Raw genomic sequence first — 14,719 nt, 5'->3', positions numbered from 1 at the left:
GGTGGCTCCCCAAGGGCACTTAGATCTTGGTTTGAGCTCATATTTTATAACAACACAAAGTATCCACACACTGTGTCTGGTTTGCATCTGCACCTGGCAGGGGTCACTCCCCGTGCCCGCCCTCCTCCTCCTCCTCCTCTTCTTCTTCTTCCCTCAGGTCCTCCAGGATGAGGTTGTCCAGGTGTTCTAGGAGGCCCCCCTGGCTCAGGCAGGTGGCCACAGTGGAGCCACTGCTGATGTGGGGGTTGCTGGGGTGCAGGACTTTGGGCAGGTGGTTTTGCTTCCGGCTCTTGGGGTGTGCACAGGATGTCCCAGGCACGTGGGGCTCTGGGAAGGGAGGGGTTCTGAGGTCCATGGGCTTGAGGTCACATGAGACTTTGGGGGCAAGGGGTCTGAGGCCATGGGGGATCTGGGAAGGGGAGAGGCTGAGGCCACAGGCTCAGAGTTATAGGAAGTTCAGAGTTGAAAGTCATAGGTGTCAAAGGCACAGGAGACCCAGGGACATGGGCATCACCTGAGACTCCAGGAGACAAAACAGGAACCAAGAATACAGAGACCACAGAGGCAGAGGCCATGGGCCACTGGAGGAAAATTACAGAGCCTCATGGGCAAGACGATGGAAGGTGGCTGATGCTGTGGGAGGTAGTGCTGAAGGCCACAGAGACTGGGGTGGGGCACAGAAGACATGGAAGGAGGGGCCAATGCCATGGGAAGTGGCCACAGGGACTGAGACCTTGGTACTTAAGACCCCAGAGGTTGCTAGATCAAGGCCAAATAGACTGCCCAGAGTGGGGGCACACTCCAGGCCCTTACCTCGCCGGTTGTAGCAGTCGGCAGCTGAGCAGGAGTGGGTGTGGGTGCTGCGGTGCCCCGTGTCCCGGTCCCAGCGCGGAGGAAGGATCCGTGTCGGATACACGGGAAAGCCACATCCATAGCAAGGGGATGGGGATCCCATCTGTGCCCAGCCCCTGGGGGCAGGCAGGGCCGTGAGGGTCCAAGGGTGAGGGTGAGGCTTAGGCTGGGCTGGGGCCAGAGCAGGGAGGGCAGGGCTAAGGGGTGCCTCACCGAAAGTTGTGCCGGCACTTTGGACAGTGGAACTCAGCCACGCCCCACATCTTGTCACATGGCACTGGCTCATAGCGCTTCCTGCATTTCCTACACCGGGACACCTGGGGGTGTGGAAAAGGGAACAGGCTCCCTGTCAAAGGGGAGCTCTGGTAGCTTGATTATTGGGAATATTTACACCATGGAAATTGGTCAACACTACAAATCCACGGTCCCTCCCAGGCTGCAAGAGCTGGTTCTTAAGCATGTACCACAAGCCCAATGGTCAGTGGGTCCAGAAGTCAGATTTGGGGTTGTGGTTTCACGGTCAGGTTTGATTTCTGAGGTAGCTGTCAAACTGTGGAGTCAGAAGTCAAGCTCTGGGGTAAGGGTTGAGCTCCTCAAGTTAAAGATCAGATGTCCAGCTCAGGGTGGGAGTTGGGGTCTGAGACCGAGGTTGAGCTCCCAGAGGAATGATGTTCTTAAATCAGAGCTTCAGACACTGAGGGTGGGGGGTTGGGAGTGGAGTTTAGGGCAGTCAGCAGAATCGAGGTCAGGGGTTGAGTTATCACCTCCTTCCTCTGAGGCACGCGGCGCCACCAGACATGGTCACAGGAGGAGCAGGCAAACTGCCGGTCCACGGCAGGGATGAGGTCTTCCTGGGCACGTTGGAACATGCGCAGGTTGGCTTCCGTCAGTGGCAGGAGGGAGGTCGCCACTGCCTATGGAATTGGGCGGGTGGGCATTACAGTGTGGTCACCCCCCACCCCCAAAATGAACACATGTCAGTGCTACTCTCCGACAGGCATACCTCTCCCCCATGGGTGGCTTCCCTGGTCCACCTCCCCAAGCCCATGTCTTGGACTCACCTGGATGTCCTGGTCCTGCTTCATGTCCTCTGGTGGGTCCTGGGTGGAGACATGAGGGGCAGAGGCTGAGGATTCAGCTCAGGCCTCTTTTCACCTTATTTGTTGGGGGAGGGATCTTGGCCCCATATAGGAGTAGAGTGTTCCCAACTCACAGAGAGCTGATTAAGTGGTACTCGCTTACTCAGTTACCCTTATAGCAGTTCTGAGAGGTGGGCTCACTTGTTATCCCCATTGCTGAGATGGGGAAACTGAGGCCCAGAGCTGGTGGAGGGCTTGCCTGAGATCACCCTCAGTGAGTGTGGTGAGGCAGGTCTGGACCTCATACTCCCATCCTGCTTGCGAATGTCATATGCTTGTCAGCATTGAGACGTTGCCTCTTTGAGATCATGCTGCTTTAAGTTACATGTTCCAGCTCTGGGTTCAGATAGAAGCAAGTTCGATCCCTCCCTCTTCGCCCCCTGCCCATTATGTTCAGCTGTAGGAATGTGGCCAAGCCACCCCCCGACCCTGGGTTCCTAATGAGGGGCATCTAAGAGTCTAGGCTCTGGCTCTGTGTGGCTGGGGTTCAAGTTCCAGTGGCCTCCCGCATGCTGCATAATCCTGGCCAGTGACTTCCTCGCTCTGTGTCTCAGTTTCCTCATCTGTCAAATGAGGTGATAAATAATAGGACCTGTTTCATGGGGCCACTGTGGCAATGAAATGAGTCACAGGTAAAATTCCTGGAGTCCTGCTGCAAGGGAAGTGCTCCATCAATGCTCCTCTTTGCTATTATTTTACAATACTCCTTACAGGTATAAATGTAAATGTATAAATGTAAAGAATGCAATACATATTTTATTATACTCTTTAACAACTCAATGCTGGGCCTTTCAAGAAGGCAAAATCCACAGTGCATCAGCCACCAAAGCCTTGCAGAGGGCAATGTGGCCGTGATGTTCCTGTGTCTCAAGCCTTTCATCCATCCATCCATCCATCCATCCATTTAGCACTTGAGCTTCCCTGCCCCCCTCTCTTCCTCATCTCCTGCTCATCCCAGACTGTGTGCCTTTGCTCACACCATTCTCTCTTCTAGAAGACCCTTTCTGACCCCTCCATTCCCAGGGATCACTCTTCTCCAGCGAGTTGGCAACACATCCTCTAGGAAGCTTTCTCTGACCTCTAGGACTCCTCTGTGATGACATTAATCCTGGCTGGTGTCGCTCGTTAGTTTCATGTCTCTCTCCCCCATTTAATACCATCAGCAAGTAATGAACACATACTGATTGCAAGCTCCCTAGCTGAGAAGTGAAGAAGTAAATGTGGCTGGACCATGCGTTGTGATCTGGCAGGTGCACTGAGGGGGCTCATTATGGATGGATGGGCTGGGTTCCCACTGTTCTCCCTCCCCAGTTACCTTGTCCTTTGAGAAGAGGGGGCAGTTTACCTGGGCATCCAGGTCATTACTCAGTTCCTGTCCGTCTTTCTGCTTTACTCCTGGTGGGGAGATAAGTGTAAGTGAAGGGCCCTTGAAGGATCTTGTGGGAATTTCAGGTTCCCAGAGCCCCAGTACGGACCAAGAGAGGATCTCAACGCCTCTCTCTACCTTCCTCACCGACCACGCTCCCCTCGCGCGGAACTCCCACCAGAACCAGGACCCCAGCCCGCCTGTCCGCTCACCATACACGATGGAGCGGCCCACTCCGGTGTGGTCGCTGCCAAATTTCCTCATCAGAGTCCCCGCCTTCTTGGAGGAAACCTTCCCATGAAACTTCTCCCGGAGGCGCCTGACACTCTTCTCCAGCTGGGGGATGGAGGAGTCAGGTGGGCTCCGAAGGTGTAAGGAGAAGAACGATCGCCCCTCCCCCATCTCTAGTCTTTCTCCTCTCTGCCCGAACTTGACCCTTGGTTTTGGCCTCAGCACCTCCTACCTCCATCCCTCCAAGGCATTTCCTGGAAAAAGCCAAAGTCCCCACCGGGCTTTGGGGGAGGGTGTGGACTGGGACGAACGTCCCAGGCTCGGGAGGAGGCCGGCCAGGTAACCCCTGGCCTCTGACCCTTGACACTGCAGCCCCCGCTTTTCGTCGAGGAGGCCGCATTTCGCTCAGGGGGAGGTGGCAGTCACTCTCCTTCTTGAAGGGGGACAAGCGCCAGCTAGGGAAAGGTCTGAGCTTCGGATGGAGTACCCAGGAGCTGTGAAGCCCCCTTCGCGGCCCCTGCCCCTCCCTGGCATCTCTCGCGGGCTCCCGGCCCAGTCGTAGTCATCTCCTACCTCCACACCTTCTTGAGACATGGTGGCGGCCGCGCAGGTACCCGCGAGGGTCCGCACTGCGCGCTCTGCGCCCCCCGTACTTGGGCGCGCCCGGCGGTCCAGCAGCACGCAGGGCAGGGGGCGGGGCTCGGGCCAGCTCCGCCTTTCCTTCCTGGCCCCTTCTTTCGCTTTCGATGGATGGGTTGGGGGCTGTGCGCCGGCTCCGCCCCGGCTCCGCCTCTGCTCTAGCGCCCCAAACCCAGGAGGGCTCGTGGGGTCTGCACCCTGCAGCGTAGCGCGCAGACCTTGGGTGGGGGAGGCGGTGCGGCCTCTGCAGTCGGTCACATGTCCCCACGCTGCGCGGGGTCCGCGTCTTCACGTCCTCGTGGGGGCGGGGCTGCATGGAAAGGCCGCTGCGAGTCTCCGCGCTGCTGCTCCCCCGAAGCTAGCGTTCCCCTAGTTCCTCGCGTTCTCCCCTCCCCCAGGAATCACGCGCTAATTAGGAGCAAGGACCCTTACCTCTTTCTGAGTCTTCTATCTGGCCCGATTCCTTCTCTGAACCTCAGTGTACCCCTCTGTAAAATGGGGATGATAAGAGTGACTACACTCTAGGTGTGTGTGGGTTTTGTGTGCTTGTGTACTTGGGTATTTGCCAGAATTCGAGACCCCGGGGAGGACGTTTAGTACCGCCTGGCATGCAAACTAGGAGGCGAACTAGTCACTGGGCCACCCAGCGCTGTTAGTCCGAAGAGACCGGCATCGGGGCTTGCGGGAGGTGTTTGTAAAAACACAGCAAGATTCTAACCCAGTCAGCACTGGGGGCTGGAGGGGTCCTTACAAGGGGCTCTGACCCAGCCCATAGGCAACAGGGATGGTTTCTTGGAGGAGGGGAAGGCTTGAAGTTTGAGGTTTTAGCTAGGCTAATGATAGAGTGGGGAGGGGGAAGCAGCTGGTGCAAAGACTCCCGAATCAAGAGAGAGTCTGGTGCTTCGGGCTAGGGCTTCTCAACCTCCTCACTGCCGACATTTTGGGTTGGAGAGTTCTTTGTGCTGTGTGCTGTAGGACGCTGAGCAACATCCTTGCAGTCCCCACCCTAGATGCCAGTGGCACCCTTCCCCCAGTGGCTGACAACTGGAAGCGTTTCCGGACATCGCCAGATGTCCTCTGGGGGGAAGCAAAATTACATTAGAACAAATGACTCCATTTTTTTCCAATTGTGCACCCCTATCAGAAAAATGTTGAAGCTACACCCCAGATGGATATTCCTTTATAAATGACATACAAATACAGTTATACCAATAGATTCTGTAGATTATTTTATAATAATATATTTATTACATAAGTATATTCTTTAGCAAACAAAAAATGAAGATTAAAAAAATAGGTGTTCTAATGTTTTTTATTTGACTCCCAAAGCTTTGTGTGTGTGGAGACGACTCCATCAGTGAATGCAAACAGTTTGTGGCTCTTTGAGGCAGGGATGGGGGCCTGGAGTCTGCACACAGGGCCTGGGATTTTGTCTCGAGGGAAGTGGGGAGATGTGGAGGGGCTTTCCCTTTATAGTTGCCAAATGCTCCTTACCCAATGGAAGGGGAGGTCACAGCTATGTCCCATCCCTTGGCCAGGGTGGGCACCGAATTGGCTGGAGACAAGTGGGAGACTGTTCCAGCTACTACAAGGAGCAGGGCCACTAGATGCTGCTAGTAGTGGCCACCATACTGAGTGCTCACTCTGTGCCAGGCACTGTTCCAGGTACTGGGGATAGAGCATCAAACAAAACTAGGAACTCTGCCCTCTGAGGGCTGGTATTCTAGTAGGGGAAACACAAGAAATTTTATACACACGCACACACACACACACACACACACACACACACACACACAGGACATAAGTGCTAGAAGAAACATGAACTGAGGGAGATGGAAAAGGGGGCGTCAGAGGAGGCGACATGAAGTGACCTCTGAGGGCAGACCTGAAGGAGGTGGGTGAAGAGAGTCCCAGACAGAGCCAACAGCAAGTGCCAAGGGCCCCCGAGGTGGGAGCATGGGACTGTTGTCAGCAGTCGTAGTAGTGCTCTATTACTGCATAACAAGTTATCCCCAAACTTATTATTTCATATAGTTTTTGTGGGTCAGGAATCCAGGAGCGGCTTTGCTAGGCTTTTCTGGCTCAGGGTCTCAAGGGGTTGCTGTCGAGATGTCTGTGGGGGCTGCAGTCACCTGAGGGTCTGATTGGGACCAGGTGATCTGCTTCCTGGGTGGCTCACTCACATGGCTGGCAGGTGGGTGCTGGGTGGTGGAATGCCTCAATTTATCCCTCCTTGAGATGCCTTGAGTACACTCCCATCTTGGCAGCAGGCTTCCCCAGAGCAAGTGATTCCAGAGAAGGAAACCTGGGTGGAAGTTGTATCTTTTCAAGACCTACCCTGAGAAGTCACATTGTATCACTTCTGCCTCCTTCTGAACTTTAAAACTGAGTCACTGGATCCAGCCTATGACCAAGCACCGGAGAATAAAAACCCTGCCTCTCTCCTCCCACACTCCCATCTTCTGCTGGAGCCTCTCAGTGGCTGCACCAGAAGGCAAGGAGAGCCGGGATCTGGTCATGCGGTCAACCTGTCAGGGCACAGAGTTGAGGGGAGAAGGGGGAGAATTGATTTGGAAGGACAAACAGAATATTTAACCCGAGTATTGAATGTCAGCATTGTACATTAACAGAAAAGCAAACATTCTCAGCGATCACATGGGGGCGCTGCCTACCCACCAACAGTTCTGTTTGAGATTTTTTTTTTTTTGGTGGGGGGAGGGCTAGATGTGGCTGGCTGTGCAGTGGTGTGAGCATTACTGCATTTTATCCTTTGTCTTTATAAAAAGGTGTGGAAAGGGAGAAAATGGATGTGCTGATAATGTGATTGAGTCAAATTGGAGCTCATTGGATCCATTCATTAATTTGACAGACGTGTACGTATCAGGTACTTCTGATGGCGCAGGTGTGGTGCTGGGCAGCATCTCTGCCCTTCCAGAGTCAGAGTCTTAACGGAAAGAGAAACATGAAGCAGATGATATTGCAAGTAATTATTTAATTATACTTATGGTGTATTCCGCTTCCCACCGCCTCCCCGATGGAGAGAACCATGAGAAAGGATAACACATGGGAACGGGACCTGGTTAGGGTGGCCAGGGCGGACTTCATTGGGAAGGTGCCTCTTGAGCTGAATCCTAACACTATCTGAAACACTGTGCTAAGTGTTTTAAAATATACTCGATCCTCATAGCAACCCTATGAAGTGGGTAGTAGTATTATAAATGGGAAAACAGTGTTTTTTTGGTTGTTTTGTTTTTCTGAATGCAAGAATCTGCTCATTGGGTGAATAGGAGTTATCTAAGTGAAGAGGTTCAGGGCAGAGGGAGCAGTATGTGCAAAGGTCCTGGTGTGGGAAAGGGCTTGGTCCATTGCAGGAGGTGGAAGGTCAGTGCAGCTGGGGCTTAGTGAGAAGAGGGGATAGTGGAGGCAAGTGAAGATTGGGCCAAAAGCCACAAATCTTGACCTTTAGCTGGGCCCTTTGAGGTTTAAGGTGGTGACCATATGTTTAATGATAGAGGAAGTGGACACAGTTGAAGCATGTGTATGCTTTTTGCAACCTAGTCAAATTTCCCCTCAGTTTAACCAAATGAAGACATTTGGGAATGCCCAGAACTGGAAGTAGGGAAATCTCAAAACTGTTGGAGAGGGAGTCCCTTGTTAGAACCTTTGGAGAGGGCAACTTGGAAAGGCCTACTAAAGTATTAAGCATGCCGAATGAACCATTTCTTTCATTTCCTGTATTTTGATGCTTTGGCATCTAGGACCTTGCTGACGCTGGGGGCATGGTCCCTCCCCGGGCACACAAAACCACCTGTGGGCATTTCTGTGTGAGGATCTCCATAGCACCTTTACTTTCCACATTGCATATTTCTCAGCAACTGAATTATTTTTGGCAACAAACTTCCATCACTTTTGTAATTAGAACCAAAATATACACAGTAAGATAAATTCAATCTTTTAAAATTGACTTTAGAGAGAGAGGTAGGGAGAGAAAGAGAGAGAGAGAGAGAGAGAGAGGGGGGGGGAGAGAGAGAGAGAGAGAAGGAGAGAGAGACAGATGGATGTGAGAGAGAAATATGAATTGGTTGCCTCCCATATGCACCCTGACTGGGGATTGAATCCACAACCCAGGCATGTGCCCAGACCAGGAATCAGGCCTTTTGGTGTATAATCAGCTGAGCCACCCAGTCAGGGCAATCCAGTTATTTTTTAAAACAACATGTGTGAAACCCTGGAAATATATCTTTGGCAATGACACTTAACGGGTGAGAAGGAATTTGGGATTTTATAATTTGTGTAGTCCTCAGTAAATAGAAGTCCTTCACAACATGGAAATCTGTTGTTTGCATTTTGCGAAATCAGCTTTGAACACATTTCCAGGAATGCATTACATGCAGAAGTTGACTAACTTGTTTGGGGCTCTGCTCAAATGGATCCGGTGAGTGGAGAAATCACAGTAGCAAAAATACTCTGAATGTATCCAGGCCTTGCTGGGTGCCAGGCACTCTGTGGGGTGTCCTCTGGGCTCCAGCCTATCAAGTCATTCTTAAGCATTCTTCCTCAGTGCCACTCTTCCTTTTGCAAATGAAGCACCTGAATTTCAGAGTGCTTAAGCAAACCATGCAGGACAGGCAGCTTGTAAGTGGCATAGTCAGAACTTGAACTCAGGCCAGCTGATGGCAATGTTCCTTCAAGCTGAAATTTTATTTTAAAGATTTTCTTTATTTATTTTAGAGAGAGTGGATGGGAGGGAGAAGGAGAGGGGGAAACATTGATGTGCAAGAGAAACATAGATTGGTTACCTTTCACACACTCCCAATCAGGGACCTGGCCAGCAACCCAGGCATGTGCCCAGTCCTGGAATCAAACCAGCAACCTTTCAGTTCACAGGCCAGCACCCAGTCAGCTGAGCCACACCAGCCAGGGCTATGATCTCTCTCTTTAATGGTAGCTCTAGGGATCACAATATACATACTGGAGTTTTCCTGGTCTACTTAGAATTAATATTTTACCACTTTGAATGGAATGCAAAGCCACTATTTAGTTCCTTCCCTCCCGTTTTTATGTTGGAGTTGTCACATGTGTAACATTCACATACATTGAAAATGTCGTCAGTCATTGTTTTAATTTTGGGTCTCAGCTATCAGATATTTTAAAGAACTTAAGGGGAGAGAGAGAGTCTATTATATCAACCAAAAATTTATCATTTCTCTTGGTCTTTGTTCCTGAAGTTTTAACTTTCTTTCCGGTATTATTTTCCTTCCATTTGAAGAACTTCCTATAATCATTTTTTTAAGAGCAGGTTTGCTAGCAACAAATTTTCTTGGTTATTTTTTGATAATGTCCTTATTTAACCTTCATTCCTGAAGGGTATTTTCAGTGCATATAGAATTTTAGGTTGACAGTTCTTTTCTTTCAGAACTTGAAAAATATTGTCCCACTGCCTTCCATCCTGCATGCTTTCCAATAAGAAATCTGCCGTCACTGCGATCATTCTTTGTGTGCAATGGCTGGTCCCTCCTTGGCTGATTTCAGCAGTTTTTCTTCGTCTTTAGTTTTCAGCAATTGAGTTTAAATGCATTTTATTGTTAGACAACCTCGACAACATGTTTTTCTTAAAAACAATGCCTCCATCCCAAATAAATCAAGGTCAAAATAAATGAAAGGCTTAAGATACCATCCGTCCCATTTGTCCTAGTCCTGGTGTGCAGATGAAAAGCAGCAGCCAGTTATGATGACAGGTGACCGATCCAAATTGTCAAATTTCTTAATGTTTTTCCACTTCTAAACCAACCTTAAGGGAAATCATACATGGGGTCACACCATCCTCATGGTAGCCCAGCAGAGCAACCACGCCATCTGGATTTATGTTTTCGCCAATAAAGAACAGGTAGTTTTTGAAAGTAGCAAGGATGTGCTGGATTTGTTCTGCAGCCCCTGTCATAAAAGGCTTTACTCTTTCTGGTTTCAGTTCTTCAAGTTTTCCTGGGATTGATTTCATGTCATCTTTAATGTACTTCCTGCAGGCTTCTTTTGTGAAGATATTTTCTTCCCAATGATGTTTCATGACAATATCAACATAAGTGATTACTGCACATTTGGTACCTTTGCCCTGGGTGTGGAGGCATTTCCACCAATGAGTGAGTCATCAGTGTTACCCTCTGTTCCACCTCCAGGCACAGTCCATCTTCAATCTCCTGGACCTTATAGACGGAGAACATATCGTGGCTGATGAGGTCTTGGTAGATGATCATGATGGTGGCTGGAAGGAGACAACGGTGGCGGAAGTCCACAGCTTGGAGGGAGCATGGTGCAGCCCAAGCTGCTGTCAGGGGGAGCCAGCAGAAAAACTTTTGATTAGGATGGGTTCAGGCATGAGTTTCTTTGAGTCTATTCTGCTTGGGGTTTGCTGAACTTCTTGAATCTATAGGCCTGTGTTGTTTGACATTTGTGGGGTTTTCAACCATTATTTCTTGAAATATTTTTTCTGTGTTATGCTCTTTTCTCCTGTCTTTCTGGGGCTCTGATGACAGGAATGTTAGACCTTTTAGTCCCACATTCTGTTGTTGAGATTGAGTAATTTCTTTTTTTCAAGATTGTATTTATTTACTTTTAGAGAAGGGAAGGGAGGGAGAAAGAAAGGGAGAGAAATATTAATGTGTGGTTGCCTCTCAAGCACCCCCTACTGGGAACCTGGCCCCCAACCCAGGCATGTGCCCTGACTGGGAATTGAACCAGTGACCCTTTAGTTCATAGGCTGGCACTCAATCCACTGAGTCACACCAGCCAGGGCATCTTTTTTTTCTTAAATAAGTTAATATTTATTCCATTTTTCTCTGACCCCCTTTTCCTTGACTTGAGAAACTGAATTTTCTGCATCAAATTATTGCAATGTTTAACCTGAACTTATAAAAGGAACAAAATAAGTGTCATGTCATTAAAAAACAAAAACCTGGACCAAGTATAAAGGACACATGGACAAAAACTAGTGGGCTGGGAATGGGAGGGAGGTGGGGAGGGCTGGGAAGGGGGCTGGAATGGGAGTAAAAGACAGAAAAGTGTACTTGAACAACAATTCAAATAAAAAGATAAAAATAAATAAGTAAAAACCTTAATCTATGGCAGAGTGGAAGTATAAACTGCCAATACTATTAAGATCTAAGTTAGTAATCTACATGAAAGTTTCTATTTACCCACTAGGAGCCAGCTGAAAGAGCTCCCAGTGCCCACAAGGGAATGATTTCAGCAACAGCATCAAGTAGTACTGGATTATAAACCAAGTTAATATCCACGAGTCCTTACTGAAATAAATAAAGAATTGAATAAAATAATAAATGAGGGAGAAGCGACTAATCCCCCATGCACGAGAGTTTTCAGTAGTGCGTTCAGACACCCCACCCCTTTAGAGTGGGCTGCACAGATGGGCTTCCTTCCAGGGGGCACACTTTGGAGAAGGAAGTGGGGACAGTGGTCTCACAGCAGAGAAGCCCAACAAACGCCACTTCAGTCAGGCGATTGTTTATGACAACACCAGTTGTCACAATGTTGATCATAAATACCTTTGATACAATACGTTGGAAGGGGCACTTTATTTCTGTGACATTCCTCCACCAAACCTGTGACCCCACATGTCTAGTTATGAGAAAACATCAGATACATTCCAGTAAAGGGACATCCTATAATATTCCTGAACAGTATTTCTCAAAACTCTCAGGGATATCAAAACAAGAAGAAGTCCGAGAAATTGTCGCAGCCACAAGGAGCCTAAGGAGACCTGGCAGCTAAAGGTGATGTGGTGTCCTGGATAAGGTCTTGGAAAAAGGCATTAGGTGATAACTGTGGACATCAGGAAATAATAATGTATCAGTGTTGGTTTATTAAGTAAAACAAATGTATTATAATAATGGGAGGTGTTAATAATAGGGGAACCACAACCACAGAGATCGGTTTCCTCTTGTATGCACCCTGACCGGGACTGAACCTGCAACATAGGCATGTGCCCCAACTCAGAACTGAACTAGCGACCTTTCACTTTGCAGGACCACACCCAACCAACGGAGACACACTGGTCAGGGTCAAAGAGAGAATCTTGAAAGCAGCAAGAAAAAAGAAGTTAGCTACCAACAAGGGAGCTCCCATAAGACTTTCAGCTGATTTATCAATAGAAGCTTTGCAGGCCAGGAGGGATTGGCAAGAAATATTCAAAGTGTGGAAAAGTGAGGCCTAAAATTAAGATTACTGTCCTGAGCAAAGCTATTATTTAGAATCAAAGGATAAGCAAAGAGATTTCCAGATAAGAAAAAGTTAAAGGAGTTCATCCCCACCAGACCAGTATTACAGGAAATGTTAAAGGGTCTTCTTTAAGAAGAAGGAAAAAAAGATTAAAAACATGAACAATAAAATGGCAATAAGTACATATCTATCAACAACTGAATCTAAAAAAAGAATAAATGAACAAGCAGAACAGAAACAGACTCATAGATACAGAGAACATTTTGGTGGTTGCCAGGTGGGTAGGGGTGGGCGGTAGGTGAAAGAGGTGAAAGGAATAAGGAGTAGCAGTTGGCAGTTACACGACAGTCACAGGGATGGAAGGTGCAGCATAGAGAATACAGTCAGTGATATTGTTATAACTATGGATGGTGTCGAGGGGCATTAGATTTACTGGGATGATCACTTAGTAAGTTATATAATGTCTAATCACTGGGGTATACATTTGAAACTAATATTGTATGCCCACTGAAACTAAAAAATAAAAAAAAATAAAAAGGAAAAAATAATAGAGGAAATTCGTGGGGGTATATGAGAGTTCTTTGTACTATTTTCCCAGTTTTTCTGTAAATCTAAAATTGATATAACAATAAGGCCTGTTTAAAAAGTGTCCCGGCCCTGGTTGGTGTAGCTCAGTGGACTGAGTGTGGGTTTCAAACCAAAGGGTCGCTGGTTCAATTCCCAGTGAGGGCACATGCCTTGGTTGAGGCCAGATCCCCAGTGGGGGCCACGTGAGAGGCAACCACACATTGATGTTTCTCTCCCTCTCTTCCTCCCTCTCCTCCCCTCTCTCTAAAAATCAATAAATAAAATTTTTAAAAACACACAACTGAATTGTCACATTAAAAAATAAGTAAAAATGTCCCCACCTTTTGCCTTGGAGGGACATCTGTACATGGCAATGAGTGCATAGACTCTGCAGCCAGATTGCTTGGGTTCAAACCCCAAGCTCTGTCACTTATTATCTGTGGTTGGCAGTCTCCAAGATTGCCCCAATGACCCCTGCCTCCTGGAAGTCATGCCCAGCATAGTCCCTGCCTACACTAGCTCGTGTGACCAATAGAGTGTTTTGGAGATAACGCTGTGTCCTATATGAAGCTAGGTCGTAAAAAGACATCCTGGCTTCCTCCTTGCTCTTCCTCTCGGATCACCTGCTCTGGAGAAAGCAAGCTGCCATATTGTGATGATGCTCGAGCTACCTGTGGAGAGGTACACATGGCAAGGAACTGAGTCCTCCCCCTGACAACCATGACCGACCTGCCAGTCATGTGTGTGAGCTACTGTGGAGGTGGCTCCTTCAGCCCATCAGGACTTCAGATGACAGCAACCTCAGCTGACATCTTGCTTGTCACTTCATGAGAGATTCCCTGAGCTCAAATTATGCAGCTAAGCTGCTCCCTGGGGATTCCTAACCTGAGGAAACTGAATGATAATAAATATTTATTGCTTTAAACTTCTAAGTTTTAGGGCAATTTGTTGGATAGCAATAGATAACTAATGCAGTAACTCAGAGATAGGCACATTTCCCTCCTGTAAAGCCCAGATAATAAATATACATTTTCAGGTTGCATGGTCTTTGTTACACATTCTACTCCTCCTTCTTTCTAACCCTTTGAAAGTGTAAAAAACATTCTTGGCTTGAGGGCTGTACAAAAACAGGTCATGAGCCTCCCTCCCTCCCCCTTTCTTCTTTCCTTCCTCCATCCTTCCCTTCTTCTTCCCTCCATTCCTCTCTTTCCTTTTATCTCTCCCTCCCTTTCTCCTCTTCTCTCTTCCTTCTCTCTCAATCTCACTTTTAATCTTTTATTTATTCAATCACTCATTCAGAAAAATGAGCCTGTACTGTGTGCCAGGACCAAGGGAGCTGCTGTCACTAAGACAGACAGCTTCCCTGCTCTCCTGGGGCTCCCAGCCCAGGGTAGGACAGCAAAGGTGCAGGGAAAGAACCTACGTTATACACTGTGACATTTACTCTGAAGGGAACAAGCAGGCTGCAGGGAGAGATAACTTCAGGGGAGGGGCCAATTTCATCTAGCCAGGGTGGCTGGGTAAAGGAGGCCTCTTTGAGCAGAGAATCGAAGGACAGGCAAAAGCAGTGTTGGGAAAAGTGTTGTGGGCAGAGGGAACAGCTTGAGCAAAGGCCTAGAGACAAGAAAGAGCTTGGAGTTTCTGGGGACCGTGGAGGAGGCCAGTGTGGCTGGAGTGGAGTGAAGCGAACAGTGGA

At 48.5% G+C, this 14,719-nt stretch overlaps 1 protein-coding gene and 1 pseudogene across 1 annotated transcript; both read right to left on the bottom strand.

The window, feature by feature from the left end:
• Window positions 1-93: 93 nt before the first annotated feature.
• On the bottom strand, window positions 94-4,494 carry SHFL (shiftless antiviral inhibitor of ribosomal frameshifting). The gene is made up of 8 exons (XM_045853022.1): window positions 4,162-4,494; window positions 3,570-3,693; window positions 3,337-3,386; window positions 1,914-1,952; window positions 1,617-1,766; window positions 1,066-1,169; window positions 814-968; window positions 94-327 (listed from the first exon to the last, which is right to left on the bottom strand). The coding sequence occupies exons 1-8, from the start codon at window positions 4,180-4,182 to the stop codon at window positions 104-106; spliced, it is 867 nt and encodes a 288-aa protein (XP_045708978.1). The 5' UTR covers window positions 4,183-4,494; the 3' UTR covers window positions 94-103.
• A 4,572-nt stretch (window positions 4,495-9,066) lies between these two features.
• On the bottom strand, window positions 9,067-10,900 carry LOC123828424 (annotated as a pseudogene).
• Between the last annotated feature and the right edge of the window lie 3,819 nt (window positions 10,901-14,719).

This window comes from Phyllostomus hastatus, unplaced genomic scaffold (genome assembly GCF_019186645.2).
Source record: "Phyllostomus hastatus isolate PE091 unplaced genomic scaffold, TTU_PhHast_1.1 phas_contig_98, whole genome shotgun sequence".
Lineage (NCBI taxonomy): Eukaryota > Metazoa > Chordata > Mammalia > Chiroptera > Phyllostomidae > Phyllostomus > Phyllostomus hastatus.
Note: the sequence above shows the minus strand (reverse complement) of the source record. Positions and strands in the feature narration are given on the sequence as shown.